Source organism: Tinamus guttatus, unplaced genomic scaffold, assembly GCF_059628265.1.
Source record: "Tinamus guttatus ecotype Peru unplaced genomic scaffold, ASM5962826v1 Tinamus_guttatus_pri_ptg000314l, whole genome shotgun sequence".
Lineage (NCBI taxonomy): Eukaryota > Metazoa > Chordata > Aves > Tinamiformes > Tinamidae > Tinamus > Tinamus guttatus.
In genome coordinates this window covers 10,810,409-10,826,812 of record NW_028288848.1, presented here as the reverse complement: position 1 = coordinate 10,826,812, position 16,404 = coordinate 10,810,409, and the positions used below count along the sequence as shown (strand labels likewise).

Here is a 16,404-nt window from a genome sequence, read left to right as displayed (position 1 = left end):
ACTAAGGGAAACCCCATGTTTTCCTCGGCATATCTCTTTTCACAAACAACGTTATATTTTGTCTGCTAATGCTGAGAAATATGACTTTGGAAAAAAAATAGTAGGAAGTGTGATTATTGGTGGCACTACCATAGAAAAGAATAGCAGTGCAGTTTCTTTCCACTAAGATATCTATTTTTAACTCTATCGGAAAGCCTCTATCACTAGGAACAAGGTCTATAATGATTTATGAAGAATACTTCATAACATCTCTACATCCGTGTGGCTCCAGGTCCAGTGATCCCTGTGGAGATGAACACTGCTCTCTATGGTGTGTGAACTGTAGTGGGAAGTGCCTCATAAATAGACCAGCTATGGTCACTGAAACCACGCTGCTTGAAATGACACTGAAACCTTTTTATTCAGAAGATGTTCTAAGGCTAAAACTCTTGGGCCACCCCAGTTACTCTCTGGGACGCAAGGAAAGCTTACCAGAAAATTTGGTTGAAAAAGTGTAAGTTTTGTTTCTACGAACTGAACTAAGCACTTATGGCTACAGCTGAACAGTCCTTTGAGAGCATAATCTGTAGGCCCCTAAAATTTTTGTCATCTTAATGATTCTTTGTGCTTCTTGTATGCCATAAAAAAAATCCCTTTTTGCATTTCAGCATCTTTATTTCCTTTGATCTGTACACATTTCTCATTGACGCTAATAGAGAATGACACTGATGGGGAATATTTTTGCAACGGGGGAGCACAGAATTGTTATTCTGGCTAAAGCAAAAGCATTATGAATTCAGCAGAATTTTTAAAAGGCTTTATTCAATGCTGTGGTTTTGAACATGATATTAGGCTTTTTCTTTCTTTCTTTTTAATTTTCATTGAGATTATGTCCATATTTTATCCAGGTTATTTTATTCTTGTAAAATGATACTGCAACCCACTCTAGCACGTTAACAACAAAAGAAATTCTCTAGCTTATTATAAACATCTTTCAAGAAACCAGAAGCACATGTCCTCTGGAAATAATTTTGCTGGTATTTAGGTTATTACAAAAATTTTCCCCAAACGCTGGAATTATTTTGTTATGTTCCTTTATACTCTAGTTTGTTTGCTTAGGTTTTCTAGAACGTTCTTCATGTGCCATGATGTGGTAACATCCTTGGGTTGTAGAATGCATTCAGAAATGTAGGAATCCAGGTGTGTCTCTCCAGTGACTGTTATCAAGTACCTATGCCCAGCCAGTGAAAAAAGCCCAGCTGTACCATCAGTACAGTTGGAAGGAATATGTTTTTTTTCAAGCTGCAGAAATTTGGCAGGATGATAGGATGATGATACATACATGTATTTCCCCCAAACAGACTGAAAATTTTGAACCTGAGAAAATTTTTGACAGAAAATTAATAAATAAATAAAAAGAATAGGGAGGCAAGTTTTCTTAAAATCAATTGAATGATTCGCTTAGATGAACTTGATAGGTTGATAATTTTCTTCTGTAATTGTTACTATTTTGTTGCTGAAACTTATTTGGCTGATTTATATTTCTCACTGAAAGGTCATTTAAAGGCAAGAAATTTGTGGGGGTTTTGTTTTTGTTTTTTGTTTTTTTCTGAGAAGGGCAAGAGGAACACAAATGGCAGACAGTTATGGGGTCTGTCCTGCCTGGCTCCTGAATGTGCCTTACACCCCGCCGTGGGCTGAGTTTGCTTTGTCCTTTAAAGTACTGCTAGGGGAGTTTGGGGCTTGAAAATTCTTTGGGTCATATTTGATGGGTGATTTTCTGACTAAAAACTAACATATATCTGTAGATAATGTGTTTTCGGCAGGCTATAATGTCTTTTCAAGGTGAAATATGGTGGAGGAAAGAGTGAGATAAGGGAACAACTGCGAGACTTGAGACCAACAGCAAGACCTAAAAACCGCATCTACTGCCCGCACACAACATGGGAAGACTAGCAGTCACGCTGAGGAAACAAAGCAGGTTTCGTTGTTTCAAAAGGCTTTTTCCTGCTCCCCTCGAAAGAGTTTGAACCACATCTGAGGTTTCATGGACTTTTAAAACTCTGTTTCTCTCCGTAGTGAGACCTGACCTATGAGGAGAGACTGGCCAAGGTGCAATCCCTGTAGGACTGGGGGAGGATAGGTGAGCTCTCTACCCCTGCATCTTGCATAAGATCTTAATTGAGCTGTTCCCCAGTCACCTGGCACTGTGCCTGGGTATCCTGGTTTACACCCTGACCGTGCTTAAAATGTTAGAGAAAATTTACTAGCTGCTGGGGGACAGTTTCCCAGTGCTAATCCTCATCTGCAATGAAGCCATCGCAGAGGCGCGAGGAGTATTCACACCACCTAACTTTAGGCACCCACCTTCACTCAGGTGCCTATGTTAGGAAGTTAGTCAGCCTGGGCCCTCTGTGCCAGGAAGGGAAAAAGGGGTCCCCAAAAGGCAATTTAGAGCTTCTGCTCTGACTCACCTCGCTCTCTATTGCCTATATAGGGAGCTTAGGAGAGCAGGCTCTTTATATAAGGAACTAAAGTTAGTTGATATAAAACTACCTCTATTCCCCCTGGATTTCTTGATCAGGTACTGATTTATTACTAAGGCACTAAAAGGTCTATTTATTTGGTTTGTCTGGCCAAAATCCAAAAACTTTTCAAACAGAAGCTCATAGGCAACCAACTGCCATACCAGTTCTTTCTTTGCTTATGTGAGCTTCATACATGCCTGTCACGCCTGCAGCTTCAGTTACTGCTGACTTACACTACTGCAGGACAGAATCAGGTCCCATATGTCTGGCTTGAAAAAATCTCAAAAGGAGTCAGTTGTGATCCTGGCAGTAACTGATACTTTTCCCAGTGTTCCGGGTCTGAGAAACACGTGAGAATCAATGGCAGTTTCATTTAAGAAAGAAGTAAATTCATAGACACAGTGACTGTAAAAAAACAAAAGCTGGAAAACATAATCCAATGTAGCCTAATGCTCAAAATGAAAAGGGCCAAGAGAATTCATTACTTTAAAATGAATTACTTAAAAAGATGATTTGTGTGATTTTAAAACCAACTTAGAGTCTTTGATCCTAGAATTGTGGCAACGTCATGGCAATTATACGGAGAGAAAATATGGAGAAAATAGTGTTATAGAAAACTACTTACCAGGATCAATTTTCTCTGTGGTTTCAGCAGCTTGGGCTTAGGAAAGTTATTGGCTATTGGAGCTATGAAAATAAATATTAAGATATTATTTCACACTATCATAATTCACTGTTACTTTTAGTATATATATTAACAATCTAAAAATTACTCATTAATAGCAGATCAGGAGCAAGTAAATGCATGTATTTATCCCAGAATTTAACTGTATTCCAGATGCTTCGTTTGGAAAAAAAAAAGTTATAGAGCTTATAAATTAGAGGTCATAAAACTAAGGAATCTGATCTAGAAAACATGGCTTTTGTGTGCAAAAGCCAGTGCAAATATTCCTTTTAAGAACTGATCACTTGTAATCTAATGCATGGTAAATCTTCAGTTCCTTTCCTTCCCCTACCCCATTGAGCAGCCTGGCAGTAGCGCTCAGAGAACATGCTCAAGAGCTTATGTGACTGTTCCTGAAGTCAATTGCAAATTCTTTTTGAAAATAAGGTCCTCGGAAGCTTGGTCTTTATCTGCTCAGCTTACACAACCCCTGCAAGGGCACCCACACTTTTTAAGAGAGCAGTATGCTGACCTTCCCTCAAGATGAGATTTCATCTTGCTTAATTTTAATCTTCTCTTTGGATGAGGAGAATATTGTCCTAGAGGTTCTGCTCTTGCTCCCCACTGATTCTGGTGGGAGCTGAGACCACTTGATCGAAGCAGGGAACCAGCCTTTAGATACCTGATGTTAATGGGTGGTGAGAGCCTGGTCTCAGCAATGGGCACGGGCCATTTCTTCCCCGCAGGAGAAGTGGCTGCAGGGTGCTCTACGGGCAGATTCAGTGACACTGCAGGAGTCTTGACCACCCAAGCTTTGCTGTCCCCACGCACCAGTGCTCTGGATTTGAAATACTTCTGCATCCCTGTTTTCATACCTTTTGCTGGGATGGCTGGTGGCTGCTCCACTTTTTCTTTCTCTTTCTTTTTCTTTACTTTCTTGGGCTGTAGTGGGGACAGGCTTGTCACACTGGTAACTGTCTCCCCTGAACTGGAAAGCAGAGGTCCATGTGTGAGTGAAAAGTGAAGGCAGTGGTAGGAAGGACAGTCTACTCCATAGAACATTGCATGCAAGATGATGATGTACCCCTGAGGGCCAGAGGCACGCACAGTTTCAGGGACTTGCATAAGCTCAGTGAGGAAGCATATAGCAAAGCAAAATCTTCAACACAGTTTCTGGGTCAAGTGGTAGCAGATCAGGGAAGTGTGCAGCCTGCGTTGAGTGAGATGCAGTCCTTCCAAAGGCCTGCAAATCTATCTACGAAAAAGCTAGCCTTTTCAAGAGGCCAGTGTGGGCGCTGCATGTAAAACAGAGAAATAGTACGTTTCTTAAACACAGTACTTCACATTCTCCAGGACATACAGGTATAAGAGAAGAGTGCAACAGCTACATTGAAAACCCTCTCCTGTCCAAGAGAGCTTCTGCGTTTTGGATTATTCTTCTCTAAATATAATAGTTTTTTGTTTTTTGTTTTTTCTTCGTAGCATCTCCAGAGTCTAAGGTAGTATATCCTGCTTTGAGCAGTTATGAGCTTGGCTATGCTGTCAAGTTGCAGTAATTTGTTTTAGTTACTGTGTGTCAGGTAAGTATTGGGAACTGATTGTGTGGCTGCGTTTAGCTTGCGACTAATGCGAGGTAAAAGTCTATTGACTTTACTGGTAATGAAAGAAATCTCAGAGCTGAGGTGGGAGGACAGTGTACAGCAGTCAGTTGTGACAGCTCAAATGATGGAGGTGACTTTGTAAGTCAGGTACGTCTGACTATGGGTTCCTCACAGGTAAGATGGAGGGTCAGGAGACCCCTCTGTTCTGTGTTGGGACTTGTGTCACACAGTGAGATCCCACCAGGCTCTCCATCATAACAATACTGACAACTGAATCCTGTGAAAATCGTTTGTCCCAAGCTGTTTTCATTTGTCCATGTTGTTTTTATCTGGGTTATTTCAAGTAGTGAAACACTCTTTTTACCTTAGTAGAACAAAATATTCGAAGTAGGCCAGTCTTAATGAAAGTTGTCTGAGCTGTTGCCCACACAAGACTAGCCAAGTAACAGATGTTACCACTTTACACAGCTTTAAGTCAAAATGAAAGTGACTGCCATTGGTGAAATCATGCTGGGTTTGCACTTGCAGAGATTAGAAAAGACTGTGGGTTGCTGATTTTGCTAAGTTCTGTTCCATGTATCAGTCCAAAACGTAAATTTGCTCCCAAACATTTTTAAGTGTTTGAAAGATAAAATCTTTTCATGATTTATAAGTAAATCATGTCAATTAGGTGCTATGTTATGTTGCACAAAAATAAATTCAAAGTCTGCCTGAATCTATCCCACAACAACTGTTTGTTGTTGTAAAAAATCGGAAAGTGAAATTGTTTAAAACCAGCAGGAAATGATTCTGTCCTGCCTAGTTCCATTACCCAAAGATAGAACACTTCAAAGAACAAAAAATACCAAAAATAAGGGATGATAATTATATTTTAATCTTTTAATTTTAACAATCCAAAGTCATTAAGGCATATGTGTGACTTAAATATATTATTATTATGATGTTGCTTCTTTAAGCATGGTAGATGAAAGGGTTCACTGTCAATTCACTACATTAGTTATTACTCCTGCTCTGTCACTGAGATAGAGAAGCTACAGAGAAATGTATTTGTAGCTTATGCTTTTCTTTGGAACACCAGGACTGTTTGGGGTTAACACACACTGTAGCTCTACTTGCAGCCTCAGAGGGAGTTCCTCAATCCAAACAAGGCTGCTCAGAAAAGACTCCTTGGCTCTGACACACTGTGTCTTTGTATGCTTGTCTTTTTCTATGTTGAAAAGAGAAGTCGCTTTTTTTTATCTCTAGCTCCTCCTCCAGCCTCCTGGGTTGTGTTTGAACAGTGTCACATTGTGCATTTCTTGGAGCAATGGGTGTGTTTTTTTGAGAGCAATAAAAAGGCAGGAGCTTGGGGAAAAAAAACACCTGTGGAAGGTGGCTCCCAGCAGGTTCCCTGCAGGCAGCGCCTGGTGTTTCTGGAGCAAGTGCCCAGGGGTGTCCAACGACTGCAATCTCGGGCTTTAATCTCCTCATTAGGGTCAAGGCTGCAGCACTTTTCCTGAGTTTAGCGATATTCCTGTGTGTATGAGGGACAGCTCAGCTATTCCCTTTCCTCAGGAGTCTGTAGGGAATTCACCCAAGTGTTGAGCACTGCAATAACATCTTCCAAATGGGGTAGTGGTGTGAGGAGCCAGGGGAAGGCTGCGCCAAAGCTGCTTATATGCTTTGGATCCCTGCCCTGGAAGCGGGGTGTCAAGAGGGACAGCTTTCCGAGGGGAACGTATGCGGGTTTGTTTGTTTGTTTGTTTTTCACCTCTTTCACCTCAAATGATTTGTCTCTGAAAAAGCAGTTGCTGAAGTCAAGAGGAGACCTCAGAGGACCCAACCAAAGAGGCCAAGCCAAAACAAATAAATGACAGAAAAGAAAAATCTCATTTTCAAAGCTTTGCTTCCTGGGAGGTTTTGATTCTAAAAGCTGACAAAATGATCTAAAGACAAGGGAGATAATAACAAGGAGGATATTTAAGGGAGGAAAAAAAAAACAGGAAATAGAATTAAATGGTTTAGAAAACTGAAATAACTGTATTATTTATATAGGTATTTATTTTTAAAATGTGGGAAAGAAATGGGTTTCAGCTGACTTATTTTTCCCTGTAATTTCTTATTGGTCAAGTAGCAAACCAAAACTCAACCATTTGCTTTGTACTACTGAAGAAATCTGGATTTAATTTTCTTTTCTACCACAGCCATGCTGTGAGACCCAGGGCAGATCACTTAGTACTTTGTTCCTTAGATTCCAATTAAGAAAAGCTCCATTAGGATGCGAGAGCATGAAATCTTTCGAGATGCCCAGGTGTTTCTGCAGTGGGAGCACAGACACTAGGCTGTCAATGTAATTTTGAAACTGGATTCTGCTCTCACTTTGAAATATCACTAAGGGAGCTGGAGCTCAGCCTCTCTAATCAAGGTTGATTTTATGTAGCAGAGTCATTTTGAGTTGCTGGAGTCTCCTACAAACTAGCTGGTCAGACTGACCTAACAGATGTTTTGTGTTGCAATGGGCTGAAGGTCTATGGGAAACTGACAAATATTTTTGTAAGAATAGGCAGATGAAGAGAAGCTAGCTTGAAATGCATTCCCCACTTGTAAATGAGATCTGATGAAACTTTCCGAGATTCTAGGTTGGTCTGGGGACACTAAGAGGACTTTTCTTGTTTTGCTCTGCAGGCAGATGGGGCATCTTTATGCCTCTTTATGCCTCTCAATTCCTCTGATGCCTAAAGCTATCACTGAACTTCTAAATGTTGTCACTGCCCATCTGTGGCACTGCTGCCGTTCGTCTGGGACTGACGCCGCAGCCCTGTGCGGTGTCACGGCTGCAGTGATGGGCCGTATCCGCACCCATGCAGGTGGCACCCCTTCCTTCCCGACGGTGGGACAGCCCACAGCAGGCACACATCTGGTTGAGCCAGAATGTATGATTTACTTGTCATTCAGGATCTGGTTTTGTGATGCCTTGAAGCACATTCATGGTCCTTGGCTGGGAATGAATAGGGAAAAAAAAGTTTTGATTCAGCTGTGTATCATAATATAGATGATAGTTTATGTCTAAGATGGATGTGCTTACACTACATCAGAGTGTCAGCAAGGTACTTAGGCATGTGCTTAACTTGAAGTATGGGAACAATCCTAAAAAGCTCAAAGGACTTAATGGTTCATGTTTTGAGCAGAGGTTGGAAAATAAAAGGTATAAAATTTAACACATAACTGAAAATCTTGATACTGCTAACATATTGAGAAGTATTTATTTTTAAAGCCCTGAAATCAATGCACTTCAGGCATGCATTTATATGATCAAGGCTTTCATTAGCACATTTTGCCACACTGAAATTAAACTGCATTTTTTTTCCACCGAGGGTCATGCATTACTTTTGCTTCCAGAGATTCCATTTTACAGTGAAGAAATCATGTTGGGTTGTTTTCCCCTTCTATTCAGCCAGCTGTGTTTGGTGTTTGCAGTGGTATCACTGCCACAATGTGTATTTCCAGAGAGACATTTTCTGTAATATAATGAATCTTTTTATCTGACTGCCTTGTTCCATTTTTTTTTTCATCACTTTGACAGTCATCTTTTCAATTGATTTTCTCTTCTTGTGTTCCCTATCAATCTACTTTGATTTCCTTCCCCCTGCCCCTTCCTGATTTGTCCCAGGAGCTAATAAATGAGGAGGAAAAAAAAACATTCAGGGAAAAATGAAAATTGCTGAGCTGTCTCTATGGATTTGTGGAGTGGTGCAATAGCTGGTCAGGGTCACAGAACAAAGACCTTCCAGTGAATAACATCAAAGTTTCAGTTCCTACTGCCCTCTCCTGAACTCTCTGCTGCTTTATTGTGACTTTGTTTACTCCTTGGTGTTGATTAGAATAAATACAGCAATTTTCCCATGAGAATGCAGTAAAAATTACTTTATTTCAGGATCCAGGACATGCTATACTTGGCTTGGAATCTGTGCTAAAAAGATACTTTGAGAAATTGTATCTCTGATACCTAGTGATACTGGATTTAAACTACAAGACCAGGAGCACGTGTTTTATGTCATTGCAAACTGAGAAACAGCTGTACTCTTGCAGTGTTATGAAGCATCCCTCTTTAATCATTTTTGCTCATAAAATACTCTGTCATCTTTCTTTTACTGCAGTTCCAGCACAGTTCTATCTCAAGAAGCTTGTAAGTTGGAAACTCGTTAAGATACCACCGTGCAAATCAAACCTTTTGGTTGTCAGTGCTATAACAAGGGTAATGATGAATGGCTGCAACAGGAGTAGTATCTTTCTCATCATTTAGAGTCTTCAGCTTATGACAGACCTAGCAAAAATCTGCTTTCTAGCCCCACTCCACCTTCCTGGGTGCAGGAATTTCTCAATAGCAATAACTTAGTGATGTGGTTTATTCTGTATAGGATGGTTTAGGTCACTCATTGCCAGCTGGTAAGATGTTGGAAACCCTAGGAAGTAACACAGGATTAAAGTAGGCCTCTCCAAAAAGTAATTTGGAGCATTAAGGCCGGGTTAGTCACCTGCAGGACCCACAGCTAGATGGATTGGGTGGATCCCACTTACCACACGCAGGAAGTGTTGGCTGAGGTGTTGGCTTTCAGGCATTTTGGAAAGAATAACTCATCTTTTTCACTGTACATAGCAAAACCAAAACAGAACTGGTGCCTCAGGTTACAGTAGAGAGAAGCGTAATCTCCTACCTGTTCTGGGGGCATTTCACCAGGTAATGCTTCACTGTTAAAGACAAAAACAGAAAATGTGGCTTTACACCAACAGAGTTTATGAATTACAAATGGACACTGCAGATAAACCTGTGCTCCTGAGACTGTGGAGATGCCTGCCTGTTACAGTCAGAGAGCTTTTAATCCTAACTGCATATTATATTGTAAATTAAAGTCTAACTCAAAGAGATAGGCTGGTTTGGGAATGGTGGATGTAGCAAACAACACCAAAAATCTACTGTGGAAGTGCTGGGCAGCTTGCATTCTAGTGGTTAGCCCAGAGATCAGATCAGATATCCACTCAGGCCAATGTCCTGTCTCTCAGTGTGTGTGAGCTGTATAAATCCTTCATGCTGCTTTAAATCAATAGCCCTGAGCAAGGGCAGCTTTCCCCCCGCAGTCCTTCAGGAGCCAGGGTTATCAGGATGCTCTTTCTGTGGCTCAGCATTTTCTGTGTTTAGCCCAAGTTGTGCTGCATGGTGAGTGTGGGTAAATGCAAGGAGGAAGAGAAGCTCTGACTGTTATCAACCCACTGTCAACTTATTCCTTGGGAGGAGAACTAGCTGTTTCCCTCAGCTGTGATGTAAAGTCTAATGTAATACAGACCCACTCTCTTAATTTCCTCTGTTCCTTAAAAGGTCAGGAAAAACAGACAACACTGCACTTATCATAAATGTGCTCATCTGCACAGAAGCATGTTCTCATCTTGTCTTAAATAAGTTCTGCTATTCTAAGAAAACTCTGAGGCTCCTCAAAGGCTGAATTTTAGTCCTAAAAGAGATTTGAAAACACCAAGAGGCTAGTGCTTTCTAGCCTTTCATGGCCAGGTATCTATATCTAAGTTGGCCAAGGCAGGTTTTCCATCTCTGCCTGGTTTCTTTACACTGGTAAAGACTATTACCATGGGGTGTATGGCAGCTGGAGGCTACTCCAACTGAGTAGCCTCAGTTATCCTCCTGAGTAGCCTGGTTGTCCTCTTAAAGTCCTGGAGAAATAGGTAATATTCTCAAGATCATCAAGAAAAAATCTAGGGCAGAGACATTCCCAGGAAACTTCAAATTATAGAAATCTCAAGCCTAAGTGAATAATTGTTGAAGTTGTTTGTATCTTATAATATGTAATCATATGCAGCAAATTCTCATTGCTTTTAATGGCAAAATACTAGGAGTCAAAATATTTCAGCCAAAATCAGAACTGCCTTTGTTCAAAGGGGTGCCACAGTACCACTTAGGAGTACCACTTCTTTTTTCCTCTGTGAGCCAAGCTCTCCATCAGATATATTCTTCACAACATACTGCTTTCTTCAGGAAGTAGCTCCGGGTACTATATGGGGAATACAGCCAGGTGCAATAGCCTGTCCCTGGAGACTTAAGGCACTGGTGCTTTGGCTCCCATTTTGAGTTTAATCCAAAAGACTTCAGTCTTACATTGAGCTTCAGTTTTCAGGCTTTTAGCTTTTCAACAAAAAAGAGTGTAATTTTTCATTCAAAGGAAATGCTCATGAACAAGATTAGAATACTTTTGACTATCTCTAAGCATGTATTATGTTGCCCTGATCTAGAGAGGATTCCTCAAGCCTTTTAAAAGCAACCTCTCCTGTAACAAAGGCATGGGCACAAGCTTCTACCTAAACCACAGAGGGTTTACTAGCTGAGAGCCCTGAGTTAGTCAGGTTTGGTCAGGTTTTACACACACAGGCTCCAAAAGGATTGTCTGCAAATCCCAACCTTTAATTTCATGTACAAGTTGTGTTTTCTTCCAGGCTAGGTTGCCCTTGCAGGTGGTTGGGCAGAGATCTCCCTCCCTATTCTCCTGTGCTTATTTGGGTATTTGCCTCTCCCCCCTATATGTAAGGTGGGATTGCAGGTGATTCTGCTTGTGGTGGCAGGGTTGAAGAATGGCAGAGGAAGCTGAGAGCTGATGAGGCTAAGCGGAGGTCAGGGAAAAACTCAAGAGGGGGTGGTGAAAGGCTGGTGGGTGTTGAGTGGTGGGAGCAGACAGTAGAGGAAGCTGTTGGTGTCATTTTGCCTTGTTTGATGATGTGTTCCCATGACAAGGATTGAGTAGCAGGAGAGCTTCAGGAAGAAGCTTTGACAGAAATTGTCCAGCAAGGAGATGTTCTTGCTTGCCCTTGCTCCCTGACCTGCTCTCCAGAGAAACAGCAATGCCAGGCTTCTCTTGGAGGCCCTCTGAGGAAGATGGTATCATGATCATCTGATCTGAAAGGGGAAGAAGACTGGACATGGAGCGTGGCTGAAGGCCCAGGGTGAGGCTGAGGGATGACTGCTTTTCTGTGCAACTTCTTTGTCGCCTTCTCAAGGAAGGATGGGCTTTACGATTTCACCGGAGAGTGTTTGTAGTATGTATATGTAATACCAGGATCTGCCTGTTGCAGTCCAGGATGGTGATATGGAGTGCCAAAGATGGAGAGAAGGTAAGATAACACTTATGCATTAATATTTTACACTAAAGTACTGTTTTAGGGAGGGATGCCTTGATCTAATGAGAGAGAGCTGCTGTCAGCCGGCAGGCCAGGTACCTCCAGACTCTAATCGTTTGATGGTGCCTGGAGACAGGGGTAGGTGAGCGCTGAGGAGCAAGGGGGCATGTTGTGCGCAGGCCTCCTGCTTTGGCCCAGCAGCGGATGGCTGCTGGGCACTGCATTCATCACCGAGGCTGCCTCCTCAGCTCCTCTGGGAGAATTTGATTTCCTGTTGCTTAACTGATTGTTGGACCAGTTAATGTGGGCTCAGGAAAATACTTTGATTAGGTGGTCCTAGCTGAAAGTCTTGCCCAAAATCTAATCAGTTGCATGCTGAGTGATTCTTGACTAAGCTTTTCTCTGTTATATTTCTGTTGAGTTTGTAAGTTTTATGTTGCCAGTGTTTACTGGATGATGTTCAAAATCTGAGTAAATAGTGGCTAGGCCTGAAATTAATCAGATATTTGGGCTGTGAAGAAAGAATTTAGCAACTTGGGGGAAAAGATTTTATATTGTATGTGCATATTCCATATTGCATTCTGTATTATTTCTATATTCAACTTGTGTTAGTTCAGCCTAAAGAGTTTTTCTCCAAGCTGCTCATTCACTTATAGCAGTGAATGTAACCAGATGCAAAACCTAGCCCAATGTCTGCTAAGGAACACCCAGAATAAATGAGCATGTCTAGTGCTTGTGGCTTCAGGGTGACTCACCATGACCAACATACTTAAATGTGGGTACTCTCCTGGCACTCAGCCGTTGTCATCACTTAACAGGGTAGGAAGAGTAACACTGATTTTGTCTTCCTGCTGCCAAGAGGAGTTGTTGGGTTAAATTAGAGGGAGGGTTACTCTGAGTGGGCTACCAGGAAAATGGAGCCTGAATTATGATTGCGGTCAGGCACAAACTGCTCCATAAATCTGTGTTTTGTCTTACATGTCTTTTCCCTTGTGTATCTGAGTCACAATTCCTTCATGGCACATGTGTTAGTGCTGAAGCAGTAACAAGACCATGATTCTCTCTTGTCATTAATATGACAAATCACTAAGCAAGCTCTTTTTCAAACCTTCTACTAGGAGAAGATGTAAGAACCATCTCACAACGTGCTGGCTGCTTCGCATCCTGAGGTACTATCCTCGCAGCGTTTAATTACATGTGATATCTTTACACAAACTACTCCTAAATTGAAATGAAAGGGCTTGTGCTGGTTACTGCATAGGTCTGAAACTACACTTTTGATTACAGCAGGGTCTGCTTCTGTGCAGTTTGAGCCTCTCTGAAAAACCCTCTCTGAGGAAGAGAAGATTGAAATGGTAATCCTTGATAGTACTATTAGGAAAATGCACATCTGAATCATGAGATAATACTTTAGGCCCAAAGAATGATATAAACAACAGAGGTAATAACTCCCTCTTCCCCAACCCACCCCAGAACATTGATAGCTGTTCAGGAAGGGGTTAGAAAGTGTAATAGAAGGCAAGCCTCTCTGAAGCCCCTCTAAACTTTTATTTAAAATCAAGGCAAGGTGATATTTCTCTTTCCTGCATATGCTGCCTTCTCCTTTTTCCCTTCTCTCTCTCTGCAAGGGTCCCAGGAACAGGAAGAATGACATTTCACTTACCTGTGGATCTCTTCTTGTTTAGAAGTGATTGACAGAGAATGACAAGCGTAAAAAGGAGGACGCTGATGATTCCTATTGAACACACAAACACTGCATACACATACAGATCTGAAAGCCAAGCACATAGAGACTCCATGTTGTAGCTGTATGCTCCATGCTTGCAGGGCAGCAAAAAGTTTTGTGTACAGGACCTAAACAGACCTCTCCCCTGAAGATTTAAGGTAACACTTCAGAAGTCATTTAACCCTCTCGAGACTTTTATATGCTACTTTATTTATTTTAGGTAAAGTCTCAAAAATGCTAATAGGTGTAGTCCCAGGGGAGCTTGGCAGGAAGGAGAAGGCTTGGTTTTTTTTTTTTTTTTTTGTGGGGCTACCAAAAAAGTTTAAGAACTTCAGCTGGATCATTTCCCCAGTTCAAAGAGCTGTGAGGTTTTATAAAAAGAAAAAAAAAACGGGGGGGGGGGAGGGGGAGATCAGGAAGTGCTGTGTGGCTGGGGAAGGAGAAATGAAGGCTGTGACCACTTCTTTTGGCAGCATCACTGCCTTTCGTATTTTTTTTCCTTTTTTTTTCCTTCCCTTTCTCTACTTCTAGCCTCAGTATCCGCTTTCTGTGGCTTTCATTCAGGTGCCTAACACATTACTCCTGAAGTTGACAGTACTTCTACCACTGCAGCTCAAAAGAGAATATTTTGTACAGAAGCAGAAGAAATTTTAATGACTTATTTCTGCTTCTTCTAAAACTCTATTTAAGAATATTCTGTTTAAGGATGCTTGACCCATTAATGTCTTGAAATCTCCTTAGGGACTTCTTCCCTGCTTTACAAAGAAGAAACAAAGCTTCAGAGGTCAAGGGGTAGTGTAGAAAACAGCAATGCTGCATCTAGACCCCTGGCCTACAGCTCTGTGTTTGGTTTACAACCTCTTTCTCTTTAGAGCAGTAAAACAATATAGTTGTAAAATAAATCGAATTTAAATATTAAAATAAATATAAATTGCGGTCTGAGCAGCAAGGCTTCCCATGTTGTCGAGGCAAGCCTCTAAGTGAAGCCTCCCACCACGCAGGAAGGCAGTGGGGTGGCAGCAACCAGTCCCGCTTGCACTTTGCTGGCACTTTGTACTGGGTCAAGAGGAGAAGGAATTCCCACTGGATGGCCGGTTCTGCATTTCAGATTCCTGTAACAGATGTTCACTGATCGACACAGAAACCCTGCTTGCCTTGAAATTCAAGAGAGCTTAAGACATTCTTGCAGTGCTGACGGGTCAGTGAGCAATAAGGCTAATGGGGGCACGGGGTGCTTCAGACAAGTTCAGTAGTTTCGTGGACAAAGCTCTGCACTGCACTACAGACAAGGGTTATTTCCCCACTGACCCTAATGGATATATGAAAAACTGCAGGAAAGGCCTTATCTTCCTTTTTCTCCTACAGTGTTTGTATGTTGGTGAATGTTTTCTGAGGCAAGGCCTGAGTTTGCACAGGAACTAGCAAAACTGGGCCTGATTTTGGCAGTAGTGTTGTACTGGATTTGGGGATTGGACTGGTAACACTTGTCTTTACCTTCAAAAAACTTCCAAGCTTCATGGTTTTTTTTGAAGGTGGGATCATCTGAAGCTCTTGGTGAAATCACTGGGGAAAAAAAAAAAAAAAAAAAAAAGGACATGATGACAACTGAAAATACAAGGTGTAAAATGTTGAGACTTCTTGAAGTAAATGGTAGCTCTGCCTAATACACCAAGATCTTATTTTATCTCATGACCTTTCAGCCATACACTGTGATTATAAAATGTCGTGATAAAAGTGTTTGCCAGGAAATCTCATCTTGTTTGGCATCCCCAAGGAGTGTCATTTAGCTTGAGTGTTGTGTCAGTGTGTTTAGTCTACAGGTAGTCCTGCCTTCCTCTCTTATCTCAAGTTTCCTGCTGCACTTTGGATTATATTTGAAGCAGAGGGAGTCAATGCAGTTGTCCAGACACTTTTAGAAAGACCAGTTTATGAGTCTGAATTCCTCCCCCTTCTGATTCTGCATTTATGAGGAGCACTAAAAATAAGGAAATCAAGAAATAAGTATTTAAGGGCTGAACTATAGAATAACTTTCTTCTTTGCAATAACTAATACTGACCTGAACCCCAGACTTCAGCTAGGAAGAGCACAGAAAGATTTCTGTGTTATAGCTATCAACCTATTCAGCTATGATTGATGAAGTGACTTTTTGCAAGAGAAGGAAGGTGGTGAAGGATTGTAAATTGGCTTTTATTCTACTGAAATACTGAAGCTTACCTAGAACCTTTCCCTTTTCAATCAATCTAGAGAAATCCATATTTTTTCCCACAAGCACTTAGGAAATCCTGTTATCAATCTATGGAAAAAAAATGCTGACCTGGCTTATGAAATGAGGATAAGGAAAAGGATAAGATTGGCCTTGCATCTGATAAGCTCTTTTTTTTTTTTTTTTTTCTTTTTCCTCTGGAGCACTCTGGAGTGTTCTGCACTCCTTCAATATTCTTCAATATATCTCTCAGGCTATCTTTCAAATCATTCATGCAAGAAATGCAGTAGTTGTCCACTCTGTCATTTCATGTGCTACTTTTGGAGATGGCTACCTGGTTTGCTACAGAGGACCTGAGGGAAAATGTCAGGACAGTGTAAGCCCCCAGTCCTTTCCTCCTTCACTGCTTCCCTGTCTTCTAGCACTGGATCTGGCCCTTTCCTCAAGTGATTTTTCAGAATTTCTTTCCCTAAACTGACACATAAATCTCTCTTCTCTGTAAACTTTGTCCTGTCTCTTGACATTCTGCAGTGGCTCCTAGACTTCT

General features: G+C 41.4%; 1 protein-coding gene across 1 annotated transcript in view; it reads right to left on the bottom strand.

The window, feature by feature from the left end:
- The window catches only part of VSTM4 (V-set and transmembrane domain containing 4), a 29,716-nt gene that overhangs the window by 5,212 nt on the left and 8,100 nt on the right, over positions 1 to 16,404 (bottom strand). The window contains exons 3-7 of the mRNA XM_088528741.1: positions 15,148 to 15,216; positions 13,591 to 13,698; positions 9,467 to 9,500; positions 4,047 to 4,159; positions 3,133 to 3,194 (exon numbers count right to left, since the gene is read on the bottom strand). Of these exons, the coding sequence (XP_088384867.1) occupies positions 3,133 to 3,194; positions 4,047 to 4,159; positions 9,467 to 9,500; positions 13,591 to 13,698; positions 15,148 to 15,216 (386 nt within the window). The remainder of the gene's footprint in view (positions 1 to 3,132; positions 3,195 to 4,046; positions 4,160 to 9,466; positions 9,501 to 13,590; positions 13,699 to 15,147; positions 15,217 to 16,404) is intronic.